The sequence below is a fragment of the Crocuta crocuta genome, unplaced genomic scaffold, assembly GCF_008692635.1.
Source record: "Crocuta crocuta isolate KB4526 unplaced genomic scaffold, BGI_CrCroc_1.0 scaffold53, whole genome shotgun sequence".
NCBI classification, from domain to species: domain Eukaryota; kingdom Metazoa; phylum Chordata; class Mammalia; order Carnivora; family Hyaenidae; genus Crocuta; species Crocuta crocuta.
The window spans coordinates 2722975-2738858 of record NW_027529432.1 but is presented as its reverse complement, the minus strand read 5'-3'; the positions used below and the strand labels follow the sequence as shown (position 1 = coordinate 2738858).

General features: G+C 58.1%; 1 protein-coding gene across 1 annotated transcript; it reads left to right on the top strand.

The window, feature by feature from the left end:
* The first annotated feature begins 8447 nt into the window (after nt 1-8447).
* Nucleotides 8448-14239, top strand: AP5B1 (adaptor related protein complex 5 subunit beta 1). Its single transcript, XM_077759798.1, has 2 exons — nt 8448-8827; nt 8931-14239. The coding sequence occupies exons 1-2, from the start codon at nt 8678-8680 to the stop codon at nt 11334-11336; spliced, it is 2556 nt and encodes an 851-aa protein (XP_077615924.1). The 5' UTR covers nt 8448-8677; the 3' UTR covers nt 11337-14239.
* Nucleotides 14240-15884: the final 1645 nt, after the last annotated feature.

The window sequence follows — 15884 nt, the reverse complement described above, 5'->3', positions numbered from 1 at the left end:
GGCCCCCAGCACCCGGCTGCCCCGCCGGCCGGGCCGCCGTCCTCCAGGGACCTCCCAACCAGGAGCGCTAGCGTTCGCAGACGGAAGCTTCGGAGGAGTTTCGGAGGGAGCAGAGGAGGGGCGGTGGCAACGTTATTTGCACCCGCGCTCGCACGCTCTGCGGGTGATGAAATGAAACTCGCCCAACGGGCCCGGCCCGGCGCTGCCCGGCGCCTGGGGAGGCGCGAAGCCGTCGGGCGGGAACGGGCGCCCCCGCCCACACTTGTTGAACCGGGCTCGGGCCCAGGCGGCCCGGATCCGAAGGCCTGGCTGAGCAATCCGTGGTTCAGCCCAGAGGTATTCGCTGGGCTCCGGCTCCGTGCAGGAAGGCACGCGAGGCCTGAGTAGCGCGTTAGCCCGCAGGCGGGCGTGCGGGGAGGACGCGGCCGCCGTGCAAAGCGGAGAGTGCCCGGCTGATCACTGGCCAGAGCCGGCTTTCTGGCCAGCGAAGTGTGGAAGGCTTCGTGGAGGAAGGGGCATTTAAACCGCTCTCAGTCCACCGAGATCCGGAAGGACCCCAGCACCTTAGTCATTGGGTCTCACACTCCCTCGGACACCCTCATTCTTGTCCCAACTGGCCAGATTTCAGTGCAGAGGCCGAGGCCCTCTGAAGAAGTCAGACCCAATCTACTTTGCCTGGCTGTAGCCACTGCAGGCGGGGGGCNCCCCCCCCCCCCACCATCCACCACGCTGTGCCCAGTCCCCAGGCTTAGCTGGAGGGAAGCCCACCCTCAGAGCCCTCGTTGGCTAGTTGCCTTCGGTGTTAACTGTGGCGCTTTGGCCCCCAGCCATGGCTGGGCTAGTCCTGTCACTAAGGTCAAGAATGGGACCCCTGGGGCACCTGGGTGGCTCAGTCGGTTGAGCTACCGACTTCAGCTCAGGTCATGATCTCGCGGTTCGTGGGTTCGAGCNAATGGGAGCCCTTCCTCTTTTTAGCTCTCCTCCTACCCCCATATAAAATAAACTTTTCAGAACCTCTACCACAAATACACCTTTCTCACATATTAAATGTTTGCTGGAACAGGTTAAGAGGAAATGAGTCTGAGAAATGAATTCACTCTATTCTAAAGCCAGGAGTCTGAGAGGAGCAGACCGCTGATGCCCGACTTCTGGGCAGGCCCTGCCCATGGCCCACCGCCCCCCCCATCCCCCAGGACTTCCTGGGAGCACCCCCAGGATGAGTGGGGAGACTCAGGGCCAGATGGGCCCCCTCCTTCACTCCCTCCTGGGGCCTGTGAGTTTGTCCAAGGGGCCTTCCTTTCCCTGCCTGTTTCCTAGTCTATCACCTGAGAATCCTGTCACCTACCTCCTGGGGTCACTGTGGGCTCTGGCGGCCAGCCCGCCAGCCTGCGCCTTCCCCCCTCCTCCTCAGGGCTCAGCCCAATCGTACTTGGAGAGTCCTCTCCTCTTACCTGCACCCGTCTGTTCAAGTGACATGACGTGAGTACCTACTGTGCACTTAAGCTTTTGAATAAATCCTGGAGAAACACCATGGACCAATACTGTCTAGGAGGTAAATTTATAGTTAATTCAACAAATATTTGTTGAGCATTTCGGTTGGTGCCAGACCCTGACCAGGGCTCGTTACCCAGTGGGTGCTTCGTGGTAACTATGATGAAGTCTTCGCAGATGACCTTGGACTCAAGAAGCACGGTCTTTCTTTCTTTCTTTCTTTCTTTCTTTCTTTCTTTCTTTCTTTCTTTCTTTCTTTCTTTCTTTTTCTTTCTTTCTTTCTTTCTTTCATGTTTTTATTTATTTATTTTTAAAAATATTTTTATTTATTTCTAGGAGAGAGAGGGAGACAGCGTGAGCAGGGGAGGGTCAGAGAGAGAGGGAGATACAGACTTTGAAACAGGCTCCAGGCTCTGAGCTGGCAGTCAGCACGGAGCCCGACACGGGGCTCGAACCCACGAACTGTGAGATCATGACCTAAGCGAAAGTCGGACGCTTAACCGACTAAGCCACCCAGGCGCCCCTGTTTTTATTTATTGCTGAGAGACAGAGAGAGATAGCATGAGCAAGGGAGGGTCAGAGAGAGAGGGAGACACAGAATCTGAAGCAGGCTCCAGGCTCTGAACTAGCTGTCAGCACAGAGCCTGACGCGGGGCTCGAACCCACGAACCGTGAGATCATAACCTGAGCTGAAGTCAGATGCTTAACTGACTGAGCCACCCAGGCACCCCAAGAAGCACGGTCTTTCTTGTGCAAGGCGGGGGGAGTGAGGAACAAGTCAAATGTCTCCACTTGTGGGAAGAATGTTATGCAGTGTATGGAACGAGGCCCTGGGGAAGGAGGCATATTCACCCAGGCTTTCCCCTGCCCTATCTACAACTGTTCCTGGCACATAGTGGATTATCAGTAAATATTTGTTGAGTGAATGATTATCTGTTTTTCTTGACTCATGTGACCCATTCAGCCTGTCGCGTTCCAACTCTTGGTAGAGGCATGGATATAGAGCAAATGTTGTATAAGGAAAGCAATGGGACCGGTTCAGCGATAAAAGGCTGTCAGGGAGAGATCGAGAGTGGTGGGGACAGTGGAGAATGTGCCTGTCTGAAAGGTGCAGTAACAATCATGTTATTTGAACAGAGACACCCAGTGTGGCTACATCTGTCTGTTTTCTGAAAAGAAGCCCCCCCCCAAAAAAATCCAGATTTGTATGTGAAATATACCAATTAAAAACAAAAAATTTTTTAACATTTTTTATTTATTATTGAGAGACAGAGAGAGACAGAGCATGAACATGGGAGGGGCAGAGAGAGAGGGAGACACAATCCAAAGCAGGCTCCAGGCTCTGAGCTGTCAGCCCAGAGCCCGACGCGGGGCCCAAACTCACAAACGGTGAGATCATGATTTGACCGGAAGTCGGACGCCTAACCGACCGAGCGACCCACGCGCCCCAAAATATACCAACTAAAAAAATTGTTTTTAATGTTTATTATTTTTGAGAGAGAAAGAGCACATGTGCACAAGCAGGGGAGGGGCAGAGAGAGGGAGACGCAGAATCGGAAGCAGGCTCCAAGCGGTCAGCGCAGAGCCTGACGTGGGCTCCAACCCGCAAACCGTGAGATCGTGACCTGAGCTGAAGTCGTATGCGCAACCAATTGAGCCCCCCAGGCACCCCGAAATGTACCAGTTTTTAAAAGCTGGCTCAAATTCTTTAAAACCACGGAAAGAGCCAAACACAATGCCTTTGTGGGGCCGATTGGGGCCACAAGCTGCTGGCGTGTTGCCTGTGGTTTTGCAAGCAGTCCTGGAACCAGACAGTGTGTGTGAACTTGGACGAATACCAGGCTAACCTGTGAGCTCCGTGAGGGTAGGCACCTTCCACTCTGGTCACACAGCATCCGTTAGAGATCATCCATTCGATCCTTAAGTCAATCAACAAACACTTCCTGAACACCCACCATTTGCAGGGCACCGGCGATTCTGTGACGCGAGGCAGACAGAATACTAAGGAAACTGAGTGGAACGTGTGACTTCAGTGATGGAATAGTGACCGGCCGGGGGTGCTGAGATCTAACCAAGAGCCATGCAGAGCGGGGAAGAGCCTGGTGGCTGGTGCAAAGGCCTCAGGGTGGGAGTGAGCCTAGAGCACGTGAGATCTGCCCAAAGACCAGGCAGCGGTGTTGTGGGGGATGGGAGGGTGTGGGAACTGGGGCTGAAGAGGCTTGTGAGCCGTGACGTGGGAGGCTCAGTGTGGCGGGAAGCCTTGGGGTCAGCCACAGGGAACGGAGCGCGTGTGTCGGGGGAGGGTGATGAGGGTGTGAGTAGAGAGACCAGTAAGCAGGAGATGATTGGGGCGCCTGGGTGGCTCAGTCGGTTATGCGTCCAACTTTGGCTCAGGTCATGATCTCACGGTTTGTGAGTTCGAGCCCCGCGTCGGGCTCTGTGCTGACAGCTCAGAGCATGGAGCCTGTTTTGGATTCTGTGTCTCCCTCTCCCTCCTTCCCTCCCCTGCTCACACTGTCTCTCTCGCTCTCTCTCAGAAATAAATAAAACATTTAAAAAATTTAAAAAATATATTTAAAAAAAAAAAAGGAGGTGATGGGGCCCTGGGCCATCTGCTCACAGAGCCATGAGCTCTGCGTCTAGGCATTCGGAGTGGATGACTCTTGGGGTGGTGGACAGGAGTGTGCAGGAAGGCAGGGCCCCGGCAAGCAAGCAAGGGCCATGCTCCCCAAAAGTGGTGGCCGGCATCTCCTTTTGGTGCCCCGAGATGCCCAGGGAGGCCCCAGGGCAGAGTTGGAGGGAGGAGGCTTGGAACAGCTTAGCAGGGGAGCCGAGAGGGGGTGCAGGGCTGGGAAGGACGGAGGCTGAAGGCAGAGGGGCTCCTGGGAGACAAGACGTGCCGGGAAGCCCAGCAGGGAAAGGGCCGGGAGCTGGGCTGCCCCAGACTTTTAGCCTCTGGGGACTCGAGCCAAGCCGCCTAACCCGGCAGGGCCTCAGTTTACGCATCTGTAAAGTGGGGTTCTTAGTTCCAGCTCTGTTCCTCCAAGCGGTCAAGAGATGTCGATTTGCTTTTGTCCTGAAGTCCAGCAGCCCCCGCAAAGGGACTTGGCCTTAGAGGAGGCTGCTGGTGCCCTGGCCCCCCGAGGCCTTTGCTCAGCTCCCCCTCCCGCCCCACGTAACAACAGCCTCCTGCAGGCTGCAAAGCCCTTGGCAAAGTGTGAGTGCCTTGAGGACCCCAACCCCTCCGTCCTGCTGTCATTGTGGGCAAAAGGCTCCCCAGGTGGGGCTGGGGGCGGAGGCAGTGGGCAGAGGAGGAGGCTTCCCGGGCCATCAGGAGCCTCTGGAGCAGTGCAGGGAGAGGCCAAAGCTTCTGGCTGGAGGAGGCCAAGCAGCCAGGCGAGGCTCGCCACTGTGGCTTTGTCCCATCCGCAGTCCCCGCAGCCTTCCCCATGGGGAGACTGGAACTGTGAGCCCCCAAGTACTCAGGACCCAAGCCCAGTGCCATCCGCCCCCCTCCTCCCTCACCCGACACATGCAGCCACCCGCAAGTCCCCCCGCGCCCAGATCGTCCGGCGGCTGCCCACACCTCCCTCCATCTCCATAGCCGCCACCCTGGTCCAAGGCCCTGTCACGTTGCACATGGCCACAAGACAGCTCCCCCCACGCCCCCAGCCAGCTGTCCCCCTGCAGCTCAAGCCCTCCAGTGGCTCCCACGGCAGCTGGAAGAATGTCCTGGAGGTCGGCGCACCCTGGTCCCGTGCTGACCTCCTGACCGCTCGCCTCTCCCTTCCTGCGGGCCCTTGGGTGCCCAGGCCCTGCTCTGGCCCCTCCGCCGCCGCGCCTTCTGCCCGGAACCCTATTTTCCACCTGATGACCAGTTACCTCTCGTCACTCAGGTTTCCGTCAAGTGTCCCCGCTTCTGAGAGGCCTCTCTGACCACCCTAGCAGAATCCTTTTCCCCCAGTCACCTCTGGCCCATTACCCTGTTCTGTTTTCCTTGAGGCATCTTTGACTCTGTGATATTTTGGTTTATCAGGTGTGTTGTCTGTGTCCCCTCCCCCCCCCCGCCCACAGCGTAAGTTCTGTACACAACGAACCTCTTTAACACCATTTTGCTCGCTTTATTTAGATATAATTTAGGGGCTCCTGGGTGGCTCAGGCACTTAAGCGTCTGACTTTGGCTCAGGTCATGATCTTGCAGGTCGTGGGTTCAAGCCCCACGTCGGGTTTTGGGCTGACAGCTCAGAGCCTGGACCCTGCTTCAGATTCTGTGTGTCCGTCTCTCTCTGCCCCTCCCCTGCTCGCACTCTGTCTCTGTTTCTCTCTCCCAAAATGTAAAAGAACATTTAAAAAAATTTTTAAATTTTAAGATATAGGGGTGCTTGGGTGGCTCAGTCCGTTAAGTGTCCGACTGAGGCTCAGGTCATGATCTTGTGGTTTGTGAGTTCAAGCCCCGCATCGGGCTCTGTGCTGACAGCTCAGAGCTTGGAGCCTGCTTCAGGTTCTGTGTCTCCCCTGTCCCTGCCCCTCCCCCCCACTGACACTCTGTTCCCTCTCTCAAAAATAAGCATTAAAACATTTTAAAAATTTCAATATATAATTCATATACCATAAATTCACCCCTTAAAAGTATATAATTCAGGGGGGTTGGTATCTTCACAGAGTTGTGCAGCCATCACCCGTCTTCCAGAACATTCTCATCACCCCCAAAGAAACCTCGTGCACATTAGCAGTCCTTCCCCTTCCTCCCTTCCGCTAGCCCCTGGCATCTATTACTCTGCTTTACGTCTATGGATTTGCCTATTGATGTGTTCTTTTTAAAGCATCCCGGTAGACCCAGTGTTGGGAAACTCGGGTTGGTCATGTCCCCATTTTACAGATGAGAAAACTGAAGCTCAGGACTCCTCGGAAAAAGGACTTTCCCTTTCTAAGCCTTTTGTCTAGTGTCTTCCCCAGGGCTGGGCTACACCACCGGGGAGGATGGAAGCTCAGCAGGAAGAGAAGAAATGAGGTGTGAACATCGAGTGGGGAGTTCCCAGCCCAGTCACCTGGCTGCGGCCCACACTGGGGACGTCTTGGCTGGGAGGCCACTTTCCAGGGCAGGCCTGCAGACCACAGATCCAGGAAACGTTCATGGCCTCAGTGCTGGTGGGCTGAGCTTAACTCTCTGGCTCGCCTGTGCTGCAGCGGAACAGGGCAGGGACATCTGGGCAGGCAGGTGAGAAGGCCCATCTCAGGACCCAAGAGGGCTGAGGGTAGCTGGTGTGGAAGCTGGTGGAGGCTAAGTCAGGGGCGGCGAGGGGCTGTCTGCTGAGGTCCAGGCTCTGCCAGCTCCTAAGAAGGAGCTCTGTGCCTTTGGGCTGGTGACTGTACTTCTCTGGGACCCCTTTCCGCATCTGTGAATGGTCCCCACCGCCTGGTCCCCCAGGGTTGCTGTGAGCTTGGCAGGCTGTGTGGATGTGCCCACTGCGACATCGGGAAGCACATTTGGGTTCCCTCCCTCCAGACCCCTGGCCGGAAAGGAGCCAAGGCTCAGAAGGGCTGGCGACCGTCGGAGGCTGAATGAGGGCCAAAGTCAGTGGTAGATTTCCTGACCCTTTGAAGCCTGTCTCCTAAACTGTAAAAGAGGCTTAATAATCACTCCTCCCTCCCTGCGAGGGGTGAGGGCTAGGGGTGTGTAGTTATCAGCACCCTCTGGGCCTCAGGGAAACCAGACAGGCTCCTTGTTACCCCCAAGCTGACTTCCCTCTCAGGGCTGCTCTCATCCTGGCCTCTTTCATCTCAGGTTTAATTAGCCAGGCTGCCCCACCCCACAGTCTCTTGGGCGGGAGTCCTCACTCCCATTTTATAGATGGGGAAACTGAGGCACCTAGAGGGAAGTGGTTTAGGGTTGCCGCCTGTGAGTCAACTGTGGAGCCGGGGCCCAGAGGAGTTGGGACCGGGCTTTCCAGCCAGACCTGTCCCCCCGGGGCGGGTCCCTGTCTCCGTCCCCCAGCATCGCTGGCACCGTGGGCACCAAGATGGCCTCTTTTCCAGCTCTCTGTACCCAACCACTCCCTCTCACCTCCCATCTGGAGGACAGCAAGATGGGGGAGGGAGGGGCCCCGAAGCCTGGAGAAAGAAGAGAAACGAGTTGGCAGCACCGAAGTGGGGGCTCAGGTCTGTTTCATCTTCAAAGGCGGCTAATTAGAGCCAAAGGCGTTACTGTAGCCGGTGGGGCCTGAACGCCCGCAGCTCTGGGCCCTGGAAGCGGGCAGTCAGTGGGGCATCTGCAGAGTCTGGGGGGGGGGGGCCCAGGAGATGCTCCTTGATGAGCCCCAGGCGAGCCCCCTCAGTGCCGCCAAACGGCTCCGATCCAGCCCTTCTCAAGTCAAGAGTGCTGGGTTCGTGCACTGCTTGACCCTGCGTCTTCAGTGGCGAGGTCTCGGTTTCGGAGTCCGCGCTAGGCACGCCGTGAGCCCGGGGACCCGCCAGGCCCTGCCACTCTGCACGTCTGCATCCCGTTGTTTTCCGGCTTCATCGAAGCTCATGGCCTTGCCCAACCGCCAGCTTTACGACGGCTCGGCTGCTGCCGCAACCCTCGCCGACTGCGGCGTGGCCTGAGGCAAAGGTCAGCAGCTTCCGCCCGCCGTGACCCCGGCGCCGGCTCCGCGCCCCCAAGCCGAGCGGGTGGGGGACCCGGCCGGCGTCGGAGAAGCGAAGCCAAGCCCTGAGGCGCCCGCCCGACCGGTTCAGCCGGGGCTGTGAGGAGCACTTCCTGCGGGCGCCCTGGGACCGCACCTTGCACACCCCCCAGCGGGCACCCTGGGAACCCGAAGACCCGTACACCCCACGCCCCCTCGCAGGGTGTGGCGTGCCGGGACGCCGGCGGGGGGCGCGCAGCTTGCCATCCTCGCCGGCCAAGTGCGCGCTGAGCACCCGAAGGCNACCCCGCGCTGGCGGCCCTGCCCCGCCGGGACCCTTGGCTCCCCGCCCGGCGTCATCCCCGAAACTTCTCGGTTTCATCCCGGGATCCAGGCACGGGGTCCCCGCTGGCGTCTGCGCGTGGCAGAGGACAGCTGGGATTTGCGAAGCGCTCCTGGGAGGGCGGGGGCCCCTTTGGGGTGCAAGCAGGGGCCCGAGCGCCCTCTGGCGGCCGCGACCCTGATCCTCCCTAGCGTCTTTGCAGGGGCCTGCGTGCCGGACCATGGGACCCCTGAGCCGGGAGACTTGGGCCCAGCGCCTGGGCGCCTTCCGGGCCAGCCCATCCGCCTTCATGGCAGGTCCCGAAGGTGAGGATCTGGGTCGTGACTTGCTGAGCGAACTGAGAAGTGAGAAGCTGAGTGAACAGACAAAGGTAGGCCCTGCGAGTACCCCCTGCGCCGACCCACCTGGTCACTTCAGCCCACTGCATCCTGAACCTCATTTTCGTGATTCCCACCCAAATTCCCAATCTCCAGGTTTCCTTGCTGGCCCTGAGCCTGGAGTATCCAGCCCAGCTGTGGCCGGACGCCACTGCGGCCGAGGCAGCCGCCACCTCCCTGTTGGACACCCTGGTCCTTCTACCCCCACGGCCCTCGGCCCTGCGGCGGCCCCTGCTGCTGGCGGCCACCNCCTCTGGCCGCGATCTGGGGCGAGGCTTTGGCCCCGCCTCAGAGCAGCGCCCCCTGCAGGCCACTGCGTGTGAGTGCCTACGGGAGCTGGAGAGCTGCAAACCCGGGTTGCTGGGCGGCTGCCTGGGGCTGCTTCGGGAGCTGCTGGGGCAGGAAGGCCCTGTCCAGCCGCCCAGCCTGCTGCTGGCACTTGCTCTGCGCAACACCTTGGTGATACAGGCCAGGGCCGGGGCCGGCCTGCAGGGCCTGCTCGTGGCCGGGGATACTGCCTCTGGAGGTGATCCCTGGAACTGGGCGCTAGCTGAGGAGGGGGATGCCCACCTTCAGCTGCAGGCACCCAGCTGGCCGGCGGCAGCGGAGGAGGAGTGTGGCCTCGCAGTGCTGGAACCTAGTCCCGAGGAGGCCCGCGAGCTGCGCGCTGCTGTGGCCCAGCTTCTGGACACTTCCTACCTGCTCACCCCTGTGGCTCAGGCCCAGCTTCTGTGGCTGCTGGGCTGGGCCCTGCGGGGTCTCCGGGGACAGCCGCCAGTGCTCTTCAAGCCGCAGTTGGTGCGACTGCTGGGCACGGCACAGCTCACGCTGCTGCACGCTGTTCTGGCGCTCAAGGCCGCCTTCGGGGAAGCACTGTTCACGGCCCAGGATGAGGCCTTGCTGCTCCGCCGGCTCACCATGGCTGCCCAGCACCCGGCGCTGCCCCTGCCCGCCCATCTCTTCTACCTGCACTGCCTTCTGAACTTCCCCGAGAACTGGCCTCTAGGCCCCACAGGCGAGGAGGCCGCCCCGCTGCTGCTGAGCCGCCAGCTGGGCTGCTGCCTCCTGCCCAGTCTCCTGCACGACCCGATGGCCCTCCTGGCCCGCCTGCATCTGCTGTGCCTGCTCTGCGTGGAAGATGAAGAAAAGGAAGAGAAAGGCCGGGAGTGGAGCCCCCAGCATTACCTGGAGGAGCTGCTGGCTGGCTTGCGGCAGAGGGTGGCCCTGGATGGGGGTCCCCGGGCCTCGGCCACCCTCTGCTTCCAGGCCTCCTACCTGGTTGTTCGCTGCCTGGCCACACAGCCTGCGGTGCTGACGCCCTTGACCCACGGACTGGCCCGGCTATACCGCGCCCGGCCTGCGCTGGCTCCACATTTTGTGGACCTCTTGGATCGGGTGGCCCCGGAGCTGGGGGAGCCCCTGAGAGTGGCGTTGCGGCAGGAGGTAGTGTCCCGGCCAGGCAGGGACGAGGCCCTTCGTTGGCACCTGCAGATCCTGGCAGAAGTGGCAGACGGGGATGCTCCGAGCGCCACCCTCGGCTTCCTGGGCGCTGCAGCTGCGCACTGCACAGACTGGGGCCTCCAGCAGGCCCTGCTCCGGGTCTGCCGGGCCCTGCTGCGGGCGGGGGCCGGGGGTGGCCTGGCCTCCTTGCTGCAGGCGCTGGCCAGGCAGTGGGAGGACCCTGATGGGCGGGACCATGCCCGCCTCTACTACATCCTCCTGGCCCATCTTGCGGGGCCCAAGCTGGGCGTGGCCCTCGGCCCCTCCCCCGCTGCACCTGCATCGGCCTCCTCCCTGGTGGCCGAGAACCAGGGCTTTGCTGCTGTGCTGATGGTGCAGGAGGCCCCAGCCCCGATCCGACTAAGCGTGGGGCCCCGAGGAGCGGCGGGCCCGGGCCTGGTGCTGCAGCTCCAGCTGGAGGCGCTGGAGCCGGTGTACTCTCTGGAGCTGCGCTTCCGCGTGCAGGGACAGCTGTACGCGCCCTTGGGGGCTGTCCACGTGCCCTGTCTGTGCCCCGGCCGCCCCTGCCGTCCTCTGCTCCTGCCTCTGCAGCCTCGCCGCCCAGCCCCCACGCAGCTGGACGTGTGCGCCCTGTACACCACGCCCGCCGGCCTCACCTGCCATGCCCACCTGCCGCCCCTGCCCGTGAACTTCGCTGACCTTTTTCTGCCTTTCCCCCAGGCCCCCGAGGGGGACAAGCTGGGCTTCTTTGAGGAGCTCTGGGACTCCTGCCTGCCGAAGGGCGCGGAGAGTCGCCTCTGGTGCCCTCTTGGGCCACAGGGGCTGGAGGCGCTGGTGTCCCGCCACCTGGAGCCCTTTGTGGTGGTGGCCCAGCCCCCCGCCAGCTACCGCGTGGCCATCCGTCTGCCCCCAGACTCGAGGCTGCTGCTGCGACTGGAGGCGGCCCAGGCGGACGGGGTGCCCGTGGCCTTGCGGACCGACGACTGGGCTGTGCTGCCCCTGGCCGGGGACTACCTCCGTGGGCTGTCAGCCGCGGTCTGAGCCTGGAGGCCAGACCCGGGGGGGGGCAGGACTGTAGCACTGAGGGTCTTTTTTAAAAATGACCTACGTTCACCAGTGACCTTCCCGTGGCTTGTTTTCTTCTGAGCCCCGGTTGGGGACACGCACCCCGGGACGGGGGCGAGAGACTCCAGGAAAACTTCCAGACTAGGAACCCCCATACTGCGGGGGTCCCAAGTGTCTTCCTGCCCAGATATGCTGGGCTTCTCCAGAATTCCTGCCCAGCGAGGAGGAGAAAAAGTAACTTTGTCTCTGCTTCTCAGCGGGCCATGGCCCAGAGCCTCACAGCAACTCAGAAATGCCGGTGCTGGACTGGGGCCGGTCACCTGGGGACCGGTGCTTCTCAGTTCCAGACTTTGCCGGGTGCCTGGCCCAGGGGGCTCAGGCTAGCTAGCACAGTGGACCGGAGGCCAGGTGGAGAGAGGGCTTCGCTGCCCCTTCCCTGAAGAGGGGCTCCCCGTGCTGTGTTGATTGGAGCCACACTCTAGGGCCTGTCAGTATATTTTGGGACCTAAGAGAAAAAGGCCACATGGTATGGGCTAAAATTAAGCTGGCTTTTCCTCACCACAACCCAATCTGTGGACCTAAGAATCTTCTAGGTAAGAAAAACCAGTCCCCCTTCTTCTTTCTCCAGATACGTAAGGTGACTTTGAGTTCAAATGTTTTGAGGCTGACCTTGCTGCCAGGCACCGAGCTGGTATTTTCCACCCACACTGCCTCATTTCTTCCTTGCAACAGCTCGGCGGGGCCCCACAGATGAGGAAATCTGTAGGCTAGAGGGGTTGACTGATTTTCCTGTGGTCACCCAGCTGGTTAGTAATCGTGTTTTGTCATCCTGGAGTGGGTTTCCATCACCATGCCGTCAGGACAGAGACCTGCACGGATCACAGGGCTGCGGAGTCCCCGGGCCCCTTTGCCCTGGGCCAGCACCCCCGGAGGCTGTGGTCAGACCGCCTTGATCAATCCGCAGTGCTGGGCGGAGTTTGACCAGAGGCTGAGGCGTAATTGTTCTGCTGGGGAAAGGCGTCTTGTGTGGCCCTTGCCTCCTGGGCCCCCAGCCCCCAGCTCCTCAGGGCCGTTCCTGCCCCTCCCAGTTGTGGGGGGCTGGGAAAGGAAAACGGGGCCCGGGACCCGCGGGGCTGTCACGGGTCAGGTAGGGAGGTCTATCTCAAGTTTGAGCCACGGCAGTAACTTGCTGGGTGATCCGGGTAAACCATTGCCCAATCAGGAAGGGTTTGGTTCCAGGAAACAATCCAGGAAAGTGATTTAAGACACTCGGCTACTTTTGGGGCGCCTGGGTGGCTCAGTTGGTTGAGCGTCCGACTTTAGCTCAGGTCATGATCTTGCGGTTCATGAGTTCGGGCCTCACGTTGGGCTCCGTGCTGACCGCTCAGAGCCTGGAGCCTGCTTCAGAATCTGTGTCTCTCCCTCTCTTGCTGCCCCTCCCCTGCTCATGCTCTGTCTCTCTCTGTCTTAAAAAATAAGACACGCATCTACTTCCAAAGTGGCTGGGAAGGCTAGAGAAGGGGACCCCCAGGAGCTGCCCCTGGCACTGCTGAATTCCAGAACCTTCTGCCCTGCCTGCAGTCCAGCTCCTCAGCACCCAGAAGCTGGGCCTCAATCCTGGAATGTGAATGGGGCTGCCGGCCATGCCTCTTGGCGCCCACAAAGCCAGAGCGCCAGCCCTGCTACAGACAGGCTGAGCCTCCCACGCCGCCAAGTGGCCTCGTTTCCTCTGCCCACCTCTATTCAGAGGACACCTATTTCTCATGCAGACCTCTAGCACAAGGGAGCCTGGAAAATGTACTTATTTTCTTTTTGACCTCAGATGCAGAAGGTGGTGATAATCCACAGCCTGAGATTAAGATAATTGGCCCATGGAAGGACTCACCAGCCATTCCTTTGTCCATCTGTCCACCCATCCATGCATCCATCCCATCTTATCCACCCACATCTCCAGTGCTGGGCACCATCTCCCCCACCCCCACCAACAAATATGCCACAGTGGGCATCATCATGTGTCCTCTCGTGTCTTATGTGGCAATTTCCCTGGGACACATCCTAGGAACAGAATTGCTGAATCATAAGGCATGCACGTGCTTAATTTGACTAAGAGCTGTCTGAGTAAAGCTTTTAGTTTCGTATCCTCTCAGTATGCCTGGGAAGGTAGGGATGGACACGATGCCCATGGCCTCCACCACAGTCCACCCCTCTGCAGGCTCAGTGTCCACATACCTCTGCTCATACTTAAACTTCTTGAAGGTCATAACAATGACATGCTCCCACAACTACCCCTCTTACAACCAAGACTTCTTCCCAAAAGGGAAGATCCCAAGTTCCATCAGCCACTGGCCACCTGTCTGGCCATTAGTGATGCTGCTGATTCTCTGCTTCTAGGTACATTAGTGCCCTTCCCCACCCCTCTGAATTTAGGCCTGGACATGAGACCCGCTCTGGCTAATGAAACGTAGAGTGTCAGTTCTGGGGCAAAGCACTGACCCCTAGTGCTCAATCTCTGGGCCCTCTCTTCCCCCACCGTGGCGACTGTGGAAGTGTAGATTGGTGTGGAGACGCTTGGTAGTTGAGTCGGGATCCCATCTCGATATACTGTAACAAGCGCACTGGGTTATGAAGCCAGTCATCAATAACACACCTCGTATGAAACAAGGGAAAGACCTGGGGAAAGATACTGGTTAAGCTAGATTTGTACTTGCAGGGAAGAAAGTATTGTGTCATGAGTTACAAGGCCATCATTAAGGCTTCCAGCTTTAGCAAATAAAAATACTGTACAAGGTGCGCAGTGAACTTCAAAGAAACAACAAATAATGTTTTAGGACATCCTGATGCTAAAACAAGCAAAATAAACATTGTTTCTCTGAAACGCAGGGATAACCGAGTATCCTGTGTTTTTATCTCTGAACCCTAGATTGGCATTTATAATTTATTTCTTCTATGATCCATGCCATGGGCTTTTTGTTTGTTTGTTTGCCTTCAAGGATCTTTACCTAGTGAGGGGAGAGGTCTAAGTCCTTGGTAAGTCTGCCTGTGCTGGGTGCCTTTCGTATTTCTAGTGAAGGTGGTCACTGGACCTGACAGTCCTGGGGACCGCCCCCTCCATTGTGTGCCAGCAACAATTTCTTCCTTGATCATCAGGATCAACCATCCTTTTATTTTTTATNAACAGGCTCCAGGCTCTGAGCTGGCAGTCAGCACAGAGCCCGACGCGGGGCTCGAACCCACGAACCGAGAGATCATGACCTAAGCGAAAGTCGGACGCTAAACCGACTAAGCCACCCAGGCGCCCCTATTTTTTATTATTTTTTAAAAAGTGTTTTTATTTATTTTGAGAGAGAGAGTACGAGCAGGGGTGGGGCAGAGAGAGAGGGAGAGAGAGAATTCCAAGGGGGCTCCACACTGTCAGCACAGAGCCCGATGTGGGGCTCGAACTCATGACCTGTGAGATCACGATCTGATCCAAGATCAAGGGCTGGACACTTAACCAACTGAGCCACCTAGGCACCCCTCAATCATCCTTTTAGGGCTGTTGGTCCCAAGGCATGAAGAGGGCAAAAGAGAAGGTGGCAGTCTTCCCTTCCAGTTCAAAAGAATCCCTGCCGTGTCCATTAGCGTTCATTCTTGGGTACCAAGGACTCTAAACCCACAGGCACAAAGCTGGATGGATAAGAAGCGAGTATTTTGAGAGAGGCTTCCAGGTAGCTGAAGACAATGACTGTAACAGTTCAGTTCCCGTCTTACCCCCAAAAACCATTATGGAAGAAAGAGAAGAGAAAAGTAGAATTACACAAAACCAAGCTCTCAATAGAGCTTGAAGGTAGAATGCTCAAACTTAAAAGTACCTGTAAGTAAAAATGAGAAATAAGTGACCGCGCACCATCTCTGGTGTCCCTGTCCCAGCCCCACCCTGCACGCACGGGCTTTGGGCAGACTGGCTGAGAAAAACTGGGAGAAGCGGGGAGCTAGGGATGGCCCACGCTTGATGGAAGATCTCACAGAAAGACGGAGTCCATCTGACGTCTGAAAAATGTGAAACCCTGTCTGGATGGGGTCAGAGGTTTGACCCCCAAGGGAGGGATTTCAAAGTACACAGGGACTTCACCGGCCCTGTCTTTGAAAAACACAGATTCCGGGAGAGCAAAGGGCCACAAGGAAGGGAGAAGCGCCCTTTGGCATTTGGCTGTCAAAGAGGAAGCCAATGGAGAAAGTTCATGGTTCTGCAAGACAAAAGAACGAAACCGAAGGACCCACTCTCCAAACAAATCCACGAAAGCATCTGGACTTTGCCATGTTGGCAAAAGAGGGAGTATTCAATTAGAGATAAAACACCCAACAGCACAGAAATGAGCAAGGAAAGATTAATAGATTTGTACAGGTTACTGCAAAATATCACAAAATGAATTTCATCACCTATCAACCTAGAACAATTTACATACACCCCCGAAGAAACAGCCACAGAGTGGAAGCTGTAACCCAGCACTCGAACCAGAACTAAATATACTCCAAACAAGTGTT